The sequence below is a fragment of the Mustela nivalis genome (genome assembly GCF_964662115.1).
Source record: "Mustela nivalis genome assembly, chromosome: 10".
NCBI classification, from domain to species: domain Eukaryota; kingdom Metazoa; phylum Chordata; class Mammalia; order Carnivora; family Mustelidae; genus Mustela; species Mustela nivalis.
In genome coordinates this window covers 69,342,555-69,360,176 of record NC_139029.1, presented here as the reverse complement: position 1 = coordinate 69,360,176, position 17,622 = coordinate 69,342,555, and the positions used below count along the sequence as shown (strand labels likewise).

Here is a 17,622-nt window from a genome sequence, read left to right as displayed (position 1 = left end):
CACTTCCTTTATTAGAGATCTACATGCTTTGGGCCTGTAGATCCTTTCCCAATTAATAAGATATCAAAAACAAGTATTGAAATAAGTCAAACATGAAACCAGACGTATTAGCTGTATTACAAAGTGTCAATCAACATTTCAAAAAATAACTAGGTATATTTAATCATGTTGTTCCTTTTTTTTAATTTGATTTTATTTATTCATTTGAGAGAGAGAGAGAGAGAGAAAGACAGAGCACAAGCAGGGGAGAAGAGGAAGACGCAGACGCCCAGGACCTGCAGATCATGACCTGAGCTCAAGGCAGAGCCTTAACCATCTGAGCCATCCAGGCATTCCAATATTGTTCTTACAAAATGATATTATTTATGTCAAATTCTTCACTCTCATTTCAATGTGTTTTTCTCTTTTTAAGTGATATACATTAATGTATTAGTATCAGTAGAGTATATCATAGTAGAGTGGAACATATAATTTGTAAATATAATTTGTAAATGTAATATGTATATAATTTGGGCATATAATTTATAAATAAAATACATGCTCATTGGGAATATGTGTTAAAAAATTTTTTTCTGTTTCCTGAGGGGTGCAAGATGGAAGAGTTTGGAGCCCTCTGGTCTAACAACAGGAACCAAGAGCCTGATCCAGGGGTCAGTACAGGTGATGCAGAGGAAGAGGCAAATGTGAGATGTGCCGTAAAGGAAGACCTAGTTATCCTAAGAGAGAGACTGTATGTAGGGACCTCAGGAGAGAGACAGGGATGACTCAAGTTCTGTTCTGGTCACACTGACATTGAGGGACTAGACTGGGTTCAAACCCAGGAGACAGCAAGAGGCGAGGTGGAGGATTCTCAACAGAGTAAGAGGGGACTGAGTTACCAAAAGAGGTGAACAATGAGGAAAGCACACTGCTGAAGTTAAGAGCCTGAGGGACATTCATGCTGAGAAGGGAAAGAAGACTGAGGAGAGAAACTGAGTAAGTCTCAGGAAAACCAAAATAGCCAGGGCATGGGCTCCGAGAAAAGGGGCTTAGTTGATAGTGTTTATTGCGGTAGTTAAAGAGAATGAGGCCTGAGAAATATGGGATCATCTGTGAGTAAAATGTGTTTACTCAGACTTGACAGGAATATCCTACCTCATCCTCATAGCATCCATCCATGGATTTCCATCGCCAGGGCCTGGGATACTAACAGCAGCTAACACTTACTAAATGCTTACTATGTGACTCCATGCCGTGTACTCAACTGTGTGCTGGTCGTGCACCGGTTCACTCAGTCCTTGCAGTAACTCCTGAGGGGGTTAAGCATTAATTCTCCTTCAAGGATGACTAAGAGCTCTTCTTAGAGCTGTCTATGTATTAACTCATTTTATCTTTACAATACTCCATGAGGTATTACCTTCACTATTTACTTCCCTTATCTTCACATCTCTTTTCTCAAACAGCTTTATTTTAAAAAGGAAGGCACAGAGAGATATAGTAATAAATGGTCAAATAATAAATGGTGGCTTTGGAATTTAAACCCAAACTCCAGAATCCACATTTAACTACTATGCCACAGTGTTCAGAAGAATATGACGGAGGATCTGAAAGCAATTCCAAAATAGGAATTCCGAAAACATTTAGAGAAAAGTCTTCTGTAACAGAATAAACGAACATGTGAAAGTGAGCGCTCAGAAGGGCACGGACTACTGAAGATCTAACATGGCAGATGAGAGCCATGTGGCCGGCAGCCACTAGGTGGCAACACAGCGCCGGGCAGTGAGCCGACCCGGATCATGAGGGTGGGATAGCGTGAATTTGGGATTCTTGGTGGAAGGCTGAAGGAGAACCAGTGTAGGGTCAATCAACAAAATGTGCTCAACAAACATACAAGTGTATTCTAGGCAACAGGTTCAAGTCTGGTCAGAGTAGGTGCAGAGCTGGCAAGGTGTCCTAAGGGGATTCAAAATATCATAATGAGATTTCAAATGAAGTTCGGAGAGCTGGCCATTTACAGGAGGCAGGTCATGACCACAGTAACTGCCTTTAGTGATCAGAGGCATGTGTTAGTAAGATACACTGAGATTACCAAGTGAAATTTAATTTTCTCCAGGACTTGGGGGATTGTCTGCAGCGTGGACTTCTGAACACACATAAAGGGACATAGCCAACCACAGGCTCAGCTGAGAGTCTAAAAAATTATCTGTCCATTCCTTTTATGAATCGATTTAGCCAGTATACCTTTCTCTGAGAAATATCCACAAAATGACTTTGTCTGGAAAGAGAACATTCGTTTGATGGAGAATATTTCTGTTGGATGACATTTGGGTCATGCTTCAAGATTCATTTTAGATAGGTCCTTCCTTAAGTGGATATAAGATATGTATCTATCACACCAGAAGGTAAGCTCCACGGAAGCAGGGAATTATCTTTTCACAGCTATGTCCTTAGAGCCTAGCACTTTGCAAGAGTTAATACATGTCTTGAATAAATGCAGATATAAGCATAGAGATAACAGTGTAAAAATTGTTCTTTAAAAATTTCAGGGATAACAATTCCTAAATCACAACCAAGTGGAGTTTCTCCCAGGAATCCAGGACTAGTTTAACATTCAGATATTAATCAGAGTAATTCTCCATATTAATAAGTTTAAAAAGAAAAAAATCACGAGATCATCTCCCAAAATGCAGAAAAATCTTTTGACAAAATCCAACATTAATAGGAATTATAGAAGGGAAATTTTTCAACGTGATAAAGGACTCTACAAAAACCCTACAGCTAACATCATACTTAACGGGGGAAGACTAAATGCTTTCTGCCTAAGATCTGGCATAAAACAAGAATGTTCTCTAACCACTTTGCCTCCTGAGGTTTCTAGCCAGTGTAATCACTTAAAAAACTCATACAGATCAGAAGAGAAGTAAAGCTGTCCTTATTTACAGATAACATTGTCATCTACATAGAGAGCCCAAATAAATCTACAAATAAGCTACTATAAGTAATGTGATTTTAGGAAGATACAAAATCAATACTCAAAAATCAATTGTATTTTTTTACACTGGTAATGAACAATCTGAAATTAAAAATTTGAAAGTACCATTTACTAGAGCACCAAAAAAATGTGAAAGACTTAGAGACAAATCTCTCAAAAGAAGTGAAAGATTTCTACACTCAAAACTATAAAACATCACTGAGAAACTAATGACCTAAGTAGATGGGGAGCTCTACCGTACTAATGACTTGAAAGGCTCTATTGTGCAGACACCAAATTCTTATAACATTGATCTTGTAACCCTGATTTGCCAATCAAAATCAAAGCTGGTTTATGCAAGACAAAAGATACAAAATTCCCATGGGAAAGCAAGAAACCTGGGTTGGTCAAAAACTGCTTTGAAAAAGAAAAAAGTTGAAGGACTAGCACTAATTTCAAGACTAATTATAAAGCTACAGTAACCAAGACAGTGTGCTATTGGTGTAAAGATAAACAGAGATCAACAGAACAAAACAGAGAGTTCAGAAATGGACTCTCACATATTTGGACAAGTGATTTTTGACAAAGGTACAAAAGCAATCCAGTGGGAAAAGGATGTGTTTTCAACCACTGGTGCTGGAACACCACACACAAATCAACTCTGATCCATAATTTGTGCATAGGAAAAAATCATATCAATGAAGATCATAGTTATAAAACTGTAAAACTCTTAGGAAAAAAACCCCAACCTTCAATTATATTCAAAACCAGAATCATGACTCTCAAAAGAACAAACCAATGAACTGGACTTCCTCAAAATTAAAAACTTCTGCTTCTCAAAAGACAGTGTTAGGAGAAGGACACTTAATGTATTTTTTTAAAGATTTTATTTACTTAGTTGACAGAGAGATGGAGAGGGAGCACAAGTAGGCAGAGGGAGAGGGAGAAGCAGGCTCCCCATTGAGCAGGGAGCCCAATGAGGGGCTTGACCCCAGGACCCGGGATCATGACCTGAGCCGAAGGCAGATGCTTAAACCACTGGCACCCGACATTTTAATATTTTAATAGAGGGTAAGTCACAGACTGGGAGAAAATATTTGCAAATCATATATCTGATAAAGGACTAGTATGCCATATGTTAAGAGCTCTGAAAACTCAACAATAAGAAAACAAACAGCACAACTAAAAAATGGGTAAAAGATATGGACACTTCACCAAAAAAGATATATATATGAGTGGCAAAAAAATACATGCAAATAAGCTCAACATCTTTAGTCATTAGGTAAATGTAAATGAGATATCATTATACCCGTTTTAGAATAGTTCAGTTAAAAAGACTAGCCATACCAGCTATGGAACTCTCCTGCACTGCTTATTGGAATGTAAAATGGTATAACTGCTTTGTAAAACACTTTGGCAGTCTCTTAAAAAGTTAAACATACACCTGCTATATGATTTAATCATCCCATTCCTAGTTATTTACCCAGGCAAATAAGAGCACATGTCCATACAAAGACATGTATATGTATATGTACATGTACATGTATATGCATTGGTATATGTAAGAGCCTTGTGTTGAAAACATTACGTTTTATTGTATGTCAATTATACCTCAATAAACATGTTGAAAGTGAATAAGGAAAAAAAATACTTTTAAAAGATATAGTGATATCCTTACTATCAACCAGATCAAAGCAGTAAGGTCCTTGTGATCATCTTTTTTCATTAATTTGAAAAGTAAGAGTAGAGCATCTAATGATTTACTCTTTTTTTTTTTTTTTTTTTAAGACTTGATTTATTTGAGAGAGAGAGAGCAGGAGGGGTAGGGAAGGGAGGAGGGGAGGGGAGACACAGGTTCCTGGGTGAGCAGGGAGCCCAATCAGTCCCAGGACTCTGACCCAAAGGTCGCGGCTCAACCAACCGAACCACCCAGGAGCCCCTAATGAGTTACTCTTTACAAGTTACAATAACCTTACAGTCTTGGTTTCCTTAATCGTAAAATGGTAATGAAAATTCCCAGTTTGCAGGATTGTCATGATCATGAGAATCTGTTTTACATACCATTGCACCCCCAGGGTCTAGCATAAAATAAGCATTTTATAAATACCTGGTAAATGGATGAAAGCAGGTGCAGTACTAGGTAGCACAGAACCTAACTCAGGGCTGGGATTCAATAAATTGTAGCTGACAGTTGAATACAAAGAAGTGGAGGAGAGAACTCACCTTCCATTCTTTCTGGAATGAAGCAGGCCCAAATACATAAAAAACACACAATGTTTTAAAATTGCTTGGAAAAGGTCTATAAACATTTAGTGGGTTTTTTTTTTTCTTTAACATGAGGTCTTGGGTTGTAGCTTCAAAGTGAGTTATGCCCAAGCAGGGCATTATATACATATTATGTTTTTTTCCAAGATATTCTGTCATTTAACTGAACATTCAACAATTTATAAATGGAAATCCATTTGACAAGGCAAATATTTGGAAAATACTTCAGTTTCTTGTGATTCTTCTACAGTTTCACTGTGCATTGCTCTCGGGGTGGGATATTCGTGCACACCTTTATTTTAATAGTTTCGACATTTGTATGTGTACCCTTCAATTACTTCAACAAAGGTGTAAGGGTTGAGTTGAGATAGATTTAAAAGGCAATTGTTATTTCTCTATTTTATCATGTGCTGTACAAATATTAATTTTTCTATTATAGTCTGGGAATGGATATTTATTTCTTATACTTCATAACTCACTTTGTTAGACTCAAGATATGTTCTGTGCTATAGAATTATTCTTTGAGCACATACGTACTTATAAACACAGCTTTGTAAAAGTTTTTAATGTAATAAATTCTCAAAAATATACTCGATAAATATTTATGAGACTCAACTAAACTGAATTCTATCGTCAAATCTTTGCGTGTGTGTATAGGCAGTTTTAATGTGTTGGCCATAGTTTTGTGTGTGTGCGTGTGTTTGTTTTTTGAGAAGGAGTGATGGGGAAGGGGAGAGAGAGAATCTTAAGCAGACTCCAACATCCAGTGCAGAGCCTGAGGCAGGGCTCTATCTCACAACTCTGAGATCATGACCTGAGCCTAAATCAAGAGATGGACGCTTAACCCAACCGAGGCACCCAGGTACCCCTATATTTATTATAGCCATTATAAAGTTCCATATTGGAGGGTTTGGTTTTCTGTAATCTCTTTACAAATCAGACTATCTTAGCAAGTAACTCACCTTGGACATAAAGAATCACTAATTCTCAAACTATTACATGCCATTTCAATAAGCAAATGCAGTTACCTTGTGTGTTGTAAAGGAGATCATCTTCACTCAGGCTGATCTTGGTTGGGCAGTGGTCTAAACTTGTTTCGCCTTTAGACAGCCTTAACTTTTGGGAGAACACAGAAGAAAAATTATTTCCATGTATCCTGTGGGTGATTTATTCTTGCTTTTCCTTTCCACCCCCAGATGGCTGTGTCCCACCTCCCTCCCTTTGTCCCTTTTCCATTCTCCCTCAGATTCCTAGTTGCTTTTCTCCACAGACAGTGCCTCAACCACAGTTTGTACAACCCTGCAACCCAGGCTGTCTGGGTGTCTCAGTCAGTTGGTGTCTGCCTTTGACTGGGGTTATGATAACAGAGTCTTGGGATTGAATCCCGAGTCAAACTCCCTGTTCCAGAGGGAGCCTGCTTCTCCCTCTTCCTCCTCTGCCCTTCCTCCTGCTTATGTATTCACGTGCTCTCTCTATCAAATACATAAATAAGATTTTTATAAATAAATAATAAATAACCCTGCGACTAAAGGGAGCTTGCCCAGGGGGCTCATTTCCAAATTCCAATCTCATGTGTTGAATTTCTGAAAATACTGTGTATTCTAATTCATAATACATCCTTTTTGGTTTTAACATAAAATAATGGTTTAGTCTCCTGGTTCCTACGTCTTTCACATAAATGAAGCTCTAGAAAGTTGTGTGGGGTCTTTTTATCTGCCAGGCACTGTTGAGTCCCCTTGGGGACACATGTACCCCTGAGTTCCAGAAATGGCTTGGAACTGCAACAGAATGAGAAGCTGCCACACTTCGTATTTTTCCCTCTCAGTTTTTTGCCCCACATTTCTCCATCCGGATATTTGTCCACATGCTAACAATGATTCCCTGATAAGTTTATGTTTGTTCATTTCCTTTTAAATGATTTATAGCTTGGTAAATCCTAACCCAGAAAATTCCTAATCCTCTTTTTCTAATTTCTAATCCCAGCTCCTTCTGGAATATTCTTATCCCTCTGTGTTCTCTCTTACATTTGGAGTAAAACATATTAATGTAATTTTTTTTTAAGATTTTTAAAAATTTATTTGTCAGAGAGAGAGAGGGAGAGAGAGAGAGCACAGGCAGACAGAATGGCAGGCAGAGGCAGAGGGAGAAGCAGGCTCCCCGCGGAGCAAGGAGCCAGATGTGGGACTTGATCCTAGGACGCGGGGATCATGACCTGAGCCGAAGGCAGATGCTTAACCAACTGAGCCACCCAGGCGTCCCCATATTAATGTAATAGTGATAGATATAGGATAGGGAATAAATAGTAAGTTTGGAATTGAAACTAGACATTTTGAAAAAAAGAGAGTCATCAAATTGCTGAAACCCATTCATACTTTCCACAATCCACAGCTATATTTTTTTTCAATTAAAATTGTTTTTCTTCAAAGCTCTGCCTTTCAAGAAAAGTACAAATAATTTCTCTTTGAATTACTTTCAGTTTTGTTTGGTTATAGATATTAAAGTACTCTTAAAAAATAAATAAAATACTCTTTCCTACTACATGCAAAATATATAGAATTTTGCCTATGTTAGGGATTAAAATTAGCTTTCTGGAGAAAAATTAGCTTTCCAGAACTTACTGATTTACAAGCAACTGTATATGCATATATATACAGCTATATAATTATTATGTATATATTATATTATATATGTTTATGCAAAACATATATATACATAAATAGTTCTATATATATGCATATACAGTTGCTTGTAAATCAGTAAGTAATATATAATATATACATTAATATATAATTATATATAATATATAATATATAATTATAATATATATAATTATATTATTTATTATATAAATAATATATAATCATATAAAATTATATATATAAATAATATATAATTATAATAATATGTAATTATGTAATATAAATATTATTAATATATAATTATTATATATTATTTATATAAATAATATATAATCATATATAAATAATATATAATTATTTATATAAATAATATATAATTATTTATATAAATAATATATAATTATTATATATTAATGTATATTATATATTATATATATAATTATATAATAATTATATAAACCATCAGTACGTTGAGGAATGCTTATACATGAACAAATATCAATCTTGAGGTCACAAAAATTGTGATTTCTGGCTTGACCTAGGCAAGCATCACAATAATTCTCAGTGAATGAATTTATTGGTTAAATGATGAAGTCCTTTGTTAACTTGAGCTTTCTAGAGTGTGTATATACATGTATGTATATGCATATATATTACAAAGTATACGCAAGTAAATAGAATGGACTAGATTGCATGTTACTTACCTTAGTGAGAGGTTTCCAGGAGAGATCGAGATGCAAAAAAGTAGATGGTACATCCAAAGGAATTTCAATATGTTCTTCTTTCTTTTTGTCTATTGGTTGTGGAGTTAAAGATTTCTGTGGTCTGATATCCCAGAAACATACTGTGCTTTAAAAAAATTCACATACGTACTTATAAACACAACTTTGTAAAATATTTTAGTGTAATAAATTCTCAAAAATATACTCAATAAATATTTATGAGACTCAACTAAACTGTTGAGTACAAGTAAAAGATGTAGCCTTAGAACTACCATAATTTGCTGCTTCCACACATTAGCAATGTGATCACTGCTGTATATTAGTATCTCTGAAACTAAGATTTTTATGACATGGGACTGTTTTGCATTTTATATTTTAGAGAATTAAACAGTTTATAGGATTATTTGATGACTTTGCTGGTACTGACACTGATATTATCATATATGAGATCTGAGTTTGGATATTAACACCAACTTTTCTTTAGTATCTTTTTTTTTTTTTTTAAGATTTTATTTATTTATTTGATAGAGAGAGAGATCACAAGCAGGCAGAGTCAGGCAGAAAGAAAGGGGGAAGCAGGCTCCCGGCTGAACAGAAAGCTTGATGTGGGGCTAGATCCCAGGACCCTGAGATCATGACCTGAGCCGAAGACAGCGGCTTAATCCACTGAGCCATTCAGGCGCTCCCTTAGTATCTTTCTTCACATTTTTTTTAAAGCACTTTTAAAAGCATCGTCTTTTTAACAACTTTATTGAGATATAACTCAATAGCACAAAATTCACCACTGAAAGTACACAATTCAATGATTTTTGATATAGTCACAGAGCTTTGCAACCATCACCACAGTTAATTTTAGATTTTTATCACCCCAACATGAAACCTTGTACAGATTGGCAGTCACTCCTCACTGCCCCCCAGCCCTAGACACTAATCTACTTCCTGTCTGTAGAGATTTGTCTATTCTGAACAATTCATATAGATGGAATCAGACAATATGTGACTTTTGGTTACTGGCTTCTTTCAGTTAGCATATTTTCAGAGTTCATCTATGTGGTAGTATATGTCAGTATATCATTTCGTTGTATTGCCACATAATATTTCATTGTCTATCCATTTGTCAGTTGATGGACTATTAGGAATAATGCTGGTATGAACATTGGTGCGTAAGTTTTGTGTGGATGCCTGGTTTCGTTTCTCTTGGGTATATGTTGAGGAGTGTAATTGCTGGGTTATATGGTAATTTCTGTGTTTGATCTTTTGAGGAACTGCTAGATTGTTTTCCAAAGCAGCTATGTCATTTTTGCGTTCCTATCAGCAATGTGTGAGGACTCCAATTTCTCCACATCCTTGCTAACGCTTGCTACTTTTTGTCTTTTTTTATCATAGCCATTCTAGTGGGGTAAGTGGTGCCTCATCAAAATTGATTGAGATTTGCATTTGCTTGTGCTTTGGATGTAGGAAATCACTATGTAATCCAAGATCATGAACATTTATGCTTTTATGTTTTTATCTAAAAGTTGCATAGTTTTATGATTTTGCCTTAAAGTTGCATAGTTTTAGATCTTACATTTAGGTCTTTATGCCATTTTCAGTTAATTTTTGTGTATACGGTGAGGTAAAGTTCCAACTCCATTCTTTTGCTTGCAGATATCTAGATCTCCCAGCACCATTTGTTGCTAGTTTTTCTTCATTAAATTGTCTTCATACCCTTGTTGAAAAATCAGTCATCCATAGACATATGGGTTTATTTCTGAACTCTATGATTTCTATGTTTATTCTCATGCCAGTGTGAGTACCTCTGTCTCTAGCTGTAACTTTGTAAAAAGTTTAGAGATCAGGAAGTGGGAGTCCTCCAACTTTGTTGCTCTTTGTCAAGATTGCTGATTTGGCTATTTTAGGTCTCATTGTGGTTGGTTTTTGTTTTGTTTTGTTTTTTTAAAACTGTATTTATTTATTTGACAGGGATCACAAGTAGGCAGAGACGTAGGCAGAGAGAGAGGTGGGGAAGCAGGCTCTCTGCAAGGTAGGGAGTGCTTGATGCAGTGCTTGATCCCAGGACCCTGGGATCATGACCTGAGCTGAAGGCAGAGGGTTTAACCCACTGAGCCACCCAGGTGCCCTCATTGTGGTTTTGATTTGCATTTCCCTCATAGCTGATGTTGAACATCTTTCCATGTGCTTTTTGGCCATTTGTGTATTTTTTTTGGGGGAAATGTCTATTGATAATCTCTGCTCCTTTTTTATATTGAGTTATTTGTCTTTTTAATTGTTGAGTTGTAAGAGTTTTGTATATTCTGGATAAAAATTTTTTTCTTAAGATTTTATTTATTTATTTGACAGAAAGGGACATAGTGAGAGAGGGAACACAAGCAGGGGGAGTGGGGAAGGGAGACACAACTTCCTGCTGAGCAGGGAGCCTGATGCGGGGCTCAATCCCAGGACCCTGGGATCCTGACCTGAGCCGAAAGCAGACACTTAATGACTGCACCCAGGAACCCCTGGATAGAAATTTTAAATCAGATATATGGTTTGCAAATACTTTCTTCCATACCATGGACTTTTTAATTTTTTGCTTGTGCCTTTTGAAGCACAAAAATTCTGATGAATTTCAAATTTTTTCTTTTATTGTTTGTGTTCTTGGTGTCATATTTAAGAGACATGGTATATAACTACATATAACATATATTATAAATATATAAATATATAATGAAAATATAATATATAATATAAATATATAATATGTATAACATAAATACATGTATATTCACTGGGAAAACAATACATACACAGGCAATGTTGGATTTAATGTGCTTTGCCCACATTAAGCAGCCAATAAAGGTTATTTCTCCTCTTATTTCTCCTTCCTTACAGGTTGAAAAAAATCAAATGAGATAATGTATATGAAAATTCTTTATAAAGCTCCACACATCTATAGAGTATAATTTTAAGTGTAATAAACTTGGTAACACATTTATAATGATACTTGTATAGTATTTTAGTGTAAGTGACTTTGTATTAATTATGTGAAAACATACAATGAGGATGGCAAAGAATATGCCATATTAGTGCCATTATTTCTATCACTAAGGTTATGAGTAACCTGATTAATAAACTTAAGATGTCATTAAAGAATTTAGATCTGTAAGTTAAAGTATGTAGATAAACAGATTGTAGCTCAAGTAAGACTAACAAAACTTTTCATTTATGTGACTAAAGAAATATTAGTCATTTATTCATCTTAATAATGAATTGTTGAAAAAATTAATCATTTTTATGTTGTCAAAATATAAATCCTTGGGGAAAACATCACAAATGACACAAAAAGAGCCGTTTTAAACTCTAATTATAGTTGATTTTAAACTATTCTTCCAAATTAGAAAGATCTTCTTGAATCTCATTTATAGCATTAATTTGCATTATTCGTGAAATGATTTTGCTAGGGGTCCCTGGGTAGCTCAGTTGGTTGAGCCATCTGCCTTTGGCTCAGGTCATGATCCTGGGGTTGTGGGATAGAGCCCCACCAGGATCCCTGCTCAGCAGAGAGCCTGCTTCTCCCCCTCCCTCTGCCTCTCCCCCTGCTTGTGTTCTCTCTCTCTCTCTCAAATAATTAAAATCTTCTAAATTTTTTTTGAAAAAAAAAAAAAGATTTTGCTAAATACAGAGAACCTCAGTTGAACTTTCTGCATAAATTAATCATTTATTAACCAATAAATTAATATGAATTAATAAATTCTGTTAATAATAATCAATACTTTTATTAATAAATTAATAAAAAGAATGTGACATATTCTTTTGGGGAGTTTTAAAAATTGATTGGTTAATTCCAGTATAATTAGCATGTAGTGTTATATTAGTTTCAGGTATTCAAATAGTGATTCACAATTCTATACCTGGAATATTATTCACAATTCTATACCTCAGTGCTTATCATGATGAGTATACTCTTAATCCTCTTCACCTAATTCATTCATCTCCCTCATCTACCTCCCTTCTGGTAATCACCAGTTTGTTCTCTATACTTAAGAGTGTTTTTTGTTTGTCTCTTTCTTGTTTGTTGGTTGGTTGGTTTCTTAAATTCCACATGTGAGTGAAATTGCATGGCATTTACCTTTCTCTGACTGACTTATTTCACTTAGCATCATACCTTCTAGATCCATCCATGTTGACGTAAATGGCAAGATTTCATTCTTTTTTTAATGGCTGAGTAATATTCACTGGTCAGTCACATATTCTTTATCAATAGATACTTATTTTAACTTATTCTGTATTATAAGAACCTTGGCATGGCTGAGTTATAAAGTTTAGAACTGGTAAGTTTTCCAAATAACTAAACGTTAGCTTTTCTAAATGCATAAGCTTTTTTTTTTTTACTGTAACAACTTTTGAAGAAATTATTATTTCCAGAATGTTCTAGAATATTTCTAAATTCAAGGGCCATCATTATAACCAACAGTCAAGGACCTGTGTCTCAAATAAAACACATATAAAATTTTACATTTGTTCAGTGTTTCTGAATGTTTTCCAAGGCTATTAAAGAAGAGTAGAGCTTTGCATTCTGTTGTTTATAATCAACATCATACTATAAATATTGCTCCATGAATCATTACAATTTTAATTGTTTATAATATTCCATATGTACCTATTGGTGGCCCTTTGGTTTCTTGTCACCCTTAACCTCGAGCTCTTTCATTTTTTAGTTAGAGCACTCTAATAGTTTTGGTTTTGGGGGAACTGTTCCCTATTCCACACAGTCAGGTTGGAACTGTCACTCATGGTGTCTTGCCATTCCCTCCTTGGCCAAAGGGGGTGATTTTGTGATTTAACGGAAGTCAGGTTGGAATTGATTCATTCAGATGGAAGGGGCTGGCCATTCATTCCTGCTACCCAGATCCCTCCAGCTGTTTCTAAGGCCTTAGTCAGCTCTTTCTTTGATTCAACAACTTTATTACTTATTACCTATAGTATAGGATATAGTTGTGTGTGTGTGGGTGTGTACACGCATATGTATTCTTTTTACAACATATTTGCATCATAAAAATATTTTTTCAACCAGCAACAGTCTATAATATTCTGCCCTATTGTTAATATCAGGTTTAATTGTTAGAATAAAGATTATTTAAGGAACAGAAGATAATGATTTTAGAAGGATCTAAGAAAAAAGAATATATTGTATGAAAACACTTAGGTAGTGTTTAAAATAAGACTGTGATGTTGTGAATTACAAGTTATATAAATCTGTTCTTCCTCCAGGATTCTAGAAGAGAGCTTCTAAAACCTTTGGAATTTCCTAGATGTAGAGAGCCCCAAAGATGCCTTCTGTTATGTTAATGGGGCAACTTTTGGAAAGCATCTAAGGATGGGGGTGGGTTGCCAATTGAGCCAACCCTGCAATTAGAGAGTTGGAATTTTCATCTCCAACCCCTGACCTCCAGCAGGGGGAGAGGTGCTGGAGATTGGTTTCAGTCACCAATGATCAAAGATTTAATCAATTGTACCTGTGAAATAAAGTCCCCTAAAACCCCAGAAGGACAAGGTTCAGAGAGCTTCCTGGATGGTGAACAAGTGGAGATTCTTGGAGGCTCCTCACCCTTTCCCCATACCTTGTCCCCTGCATCTCTTCCATCTGGCTGTTTCTAAATTACATCCTTTCATAATAAACCAGTAATCTAGTAAGTAAAATGTTTCTCTGAGTTCTATGAGCCACTCTAGCAAGTTAATCCAACCTGAGGAGGAATCTTCGGAACCTCCAATCTACAGCCAGTCAGTCAGAAGTACAGCTAATGACCTGGGTTTGTGACTGGTGTCTGAGGTGGCTGGCAGGGGAGTGGGTAGTGGTAGGGGGAGGAGTTCCAGAGAGCAGTCCTGTAGGACTGAACCTTAACCTGTGAATCCTGGTAGATAGTGTCAGAATTAAGTGGAGTTGTGAGACACCCAGCTGGTGTCCAGAGTATTGCTTGGCAGAAGGTGGGGAAACCTTCTTCCCCACCCACTCAGACTTTGAAATTGACCCAAGAACACTAACAAAGACATACCAATCAGCTGAACACGTGACAAGTTGACAGCATATTCCATTTCGATTCTCAAAGACAGCCCCCAATCTGTTAATCTGTGTTTTTTATAAAGACACAAGAAGTAAGTTCTTTGTACTTAGGACGTAATGACTTTTCTCATAGTGCTTTACTCTTTTAATATTTTTTCTTTATTTTAATTTTTATTAAAAGAATATAACAATAACACGGAAATTGAAGAATAAGTTTTAACATAAAGTAGAATTCTTCAAGGTATTTTTCCAGTCTTTTTTCACAGAAATGTTTTAACGTAGTTTAAACTAGCATGTGTAAAAATTTCTATCCTTATAAGATTTTTCAGTTGATGTTATTTGAACACCTAAACCTGTGTACTCATAAGTCATTTTAACAGTTTTATAATTATTGATGGTGTATCACAATTTCATTATCCATTAGAATTAGAAACGCAGACTCTTTTGTTTTTTACTATTAATGGTGGAATAGAACATAGGAGTTTTTATGAGATTATTAAGCAGATAAGGTTAGTAGAGAAGACATTTAGTGTTACTTTAGATACCAAGAGTCACCTAGCACAGGCAAGAGTCCAAGGAGAGTAAATGGTTCGCTCCTTAGGGTCCTAGAAGGTCCCAAGTTCCAACTAGTTCACTTTGAAACAAGGTGAAAGGTTTTGTGGCAATCTATGAAGATGCCACTCTTGAATCAGTAGGGAAACATGACTCCCTAATTCCCTACCTTCCTGGTAGGACTGATGAGCAAGATAGTAATCAAAGGTAGGAGTTCCAGCAGCAAATAAACAGTGAAAGTAGTGGGTGGGAGGAGGGATACAGGTGCTGCACTGCTAAGGCCGGTAGGTGTCCCAGGAACTAAGGCCCTGGAAATCTGGTGGAGGCCACAGGAGCCCAAATGCTCTTTGGTTCCCAAATGCTGCCAACTTCTACTCATCTGATAAGCAATCCAGAGTCCATGTTGCCTCTCCCTCTACTGAGTCTTCTCTGCTGTATGAAGTGCAAGACCCCAGAAGTGTGCTTGCTCTGAACTTTCACGTTTTAATGATTTAAACAACAACAACGTAATATTATAGAAATCTGAAAAATAGGTTTAATATCAAATATAATTCTACCTGTATTCTTTTCCAGTATTTTTAACATGAATCACTTTGATATAATTTATTAAGATGTGCATGTAATGTTGTTTCTTGAGGCACAAATTGATTATTTCTTACTATGAATTCCCAAAATTTGAATTACTGTTTAAAGTCGAAAATTTGGATGATTTAAGAACCATCCTAATTGTATTCCAGAAGTTTTATGTTGGAACCAGCAGTGTTAGAGTTTACTGGTTTCACCACTGCATCCTTTCTAACACAGGGCATTATTATTTATTAAATTTTTATTTAAAAATTAAATGGTCCAAAATAGTATATTACTGTTGCTTTGTTATTAATTTCTTTGATATTAGAAACGTGAATGATTTTCATGTTTATCTACTCATTGTTTTCTAGCATATGTTTTATTTACTGGAAATTTTGTATTTACCATATTTTAGGCCAATATTTTTCTCCATTTTGTTGTTTGCTCTTTGTTAGCTTAGAAATTTACATGTGTATGTTTTGAATTTCTTTCAACATTAATTAGCTTAGAAAACTATCTCCAACCCAGAAATATAGCATTCTATGGTATTCTATTTTGATCTTTATTATATTTTTCTTGTATTTGTTATTTTTATTTAAATTTATAATCATCTGAATTAATTTGTGTGTACTGTGTGAGCTGAGATGAAGTTGGAACAGAGAGTTCCTTCCCTTACCCCATGTTAGACTCTTAGAGGTAATAGAAACTGTCTGGGCTATTTGTTTTGGTTCATTATAACTTTTAAAAGTATTGTTGCTTTGGGATAATCCATTTGAGTATGTTGAAGAGCTAATTACCCTTTACAACTCTACTTTGTCATAATATTCTTTAGTATTCTCAAAGTACACAGTGGACCCTTAGTGTGCTTGTAGGAAAACATTTGGGGAGCTTACCAGTTTCTAAGTTCACTAACACCAGACTTAGTGAGTCAGGTACAGAACTACAAAGCCAAACTACATTGCAGATGCTGGGCACTCAGCTGGACTCATTCACTGCATGATTAGTTTTTCACCTACCAGACTCACGGTGCAGTCAGTTCAAAATTGTGTTGGCAAAATAACACATTACTGTATGTCACAGATCTTCAGAGTTGCCTGCTCCAATTTGCTGAAATCATAGATTTTAAATCCACAAACACTGACAGTGTAAAATATTTGTATTCTATTTTTACATATCAAAGTCTTATCTTCTCCACTATTGTATTTTATCATTGTTGACACCACCTACATTTTTTAGTGGTTTATAAGCCATTGAAGTTGAAACATTGGCCTTATTCTCAGGAAACATTTTATGATTTAAATGTAAATGAACTGTTGACTTGAAACATGCTCTTTGAATAAAATCTTCTGAAATGTACAATCCAGCAGGAGAAAATTATGAGACCATCAAGACTCACCTCAAATGTGTCAGACAGCCAATGTATATCTGTAATTACTTTCTTATGACCACTTTCTATTGAGGAGACCGCACAATGTCTGATATATGTTGCTTCTTTATTACTGTCTGGTTCAAGGAGAAACATAGGCTGGAAAAATGTGAAAATGAGTGAATTCACACTTTACTCATTATTCCAGTTAGAATTAATAACTTGGAGAAATACGTAGGTCAAAGAAAAACATTGAAACTAGTGTTTCAATGCAAAATGTAGTTAGGTAATAAGATTATGTATTTTCCCTTCAGTTTAGTCTAAGGTTTCATCTCTAAACTTAGCAAGAATGACTGACCTACTCCCTAAAGTATCAATGAGATCCTATTTTTAAAGGAGTGTTTCGTGCATGCATAGAGGGCCCACCCACAATGTCTTGGTGAAGGCCAGTCGGTGTTCAGGTTGAAGAAGTAGGGCCAGAGGTGTGCAATATGGTGGATGAGTACTGCGTCAGGAGCTGA

At 35.6% G+C, this 17,622-nt stretch overlaps 1 protein-coding gene and 1 long non-coding RNA gene across 4 annotated transcripts in view; one reads left to right on the top strand and one right to left on the bottom strand.

Moving 5' to 3' along the window:
• DNAI3 (dynein axonemal intermediate chain 3) overlaps positions 1-17,622 on the bottom strand; it is a 69,076-nt gene that overhangs the window by 20,384 nt on the left and 31,070 nt on the right. For all 3 annotated transcript variants that reach the window (XM_082688202.1, XM_082688203.1, XM_082688204.1), the window contains exons 13-16: positions 17,132-17,260; positions 14,609-14,682; positions 8,559-8,703; positions 6,244-6,331 (exon numbers count right to left, since the gene is read on the bottom strand). In XM_082688202.1, the coding sequence (XP_082544328.1) occupies positions 6,244-6,331; positions 8,559-8,703; positions 14,609-14,682; positions 17,132-17,260 (436 nt within the window). The remainder of the gene's footprint in view (positions 1-6,243; positions 6,332-8,558; positions 8,704-14,608; positions 14,683-17,131; positions 17,261-17,622) is intronic.
• Positions 1-17,622, top strand: part of LOC309843054 — a 58,928-nt gene that overhangs the window by 38,814 nt on the left and 2,492 nt on the right. The window lies entirely within an intron of this gene.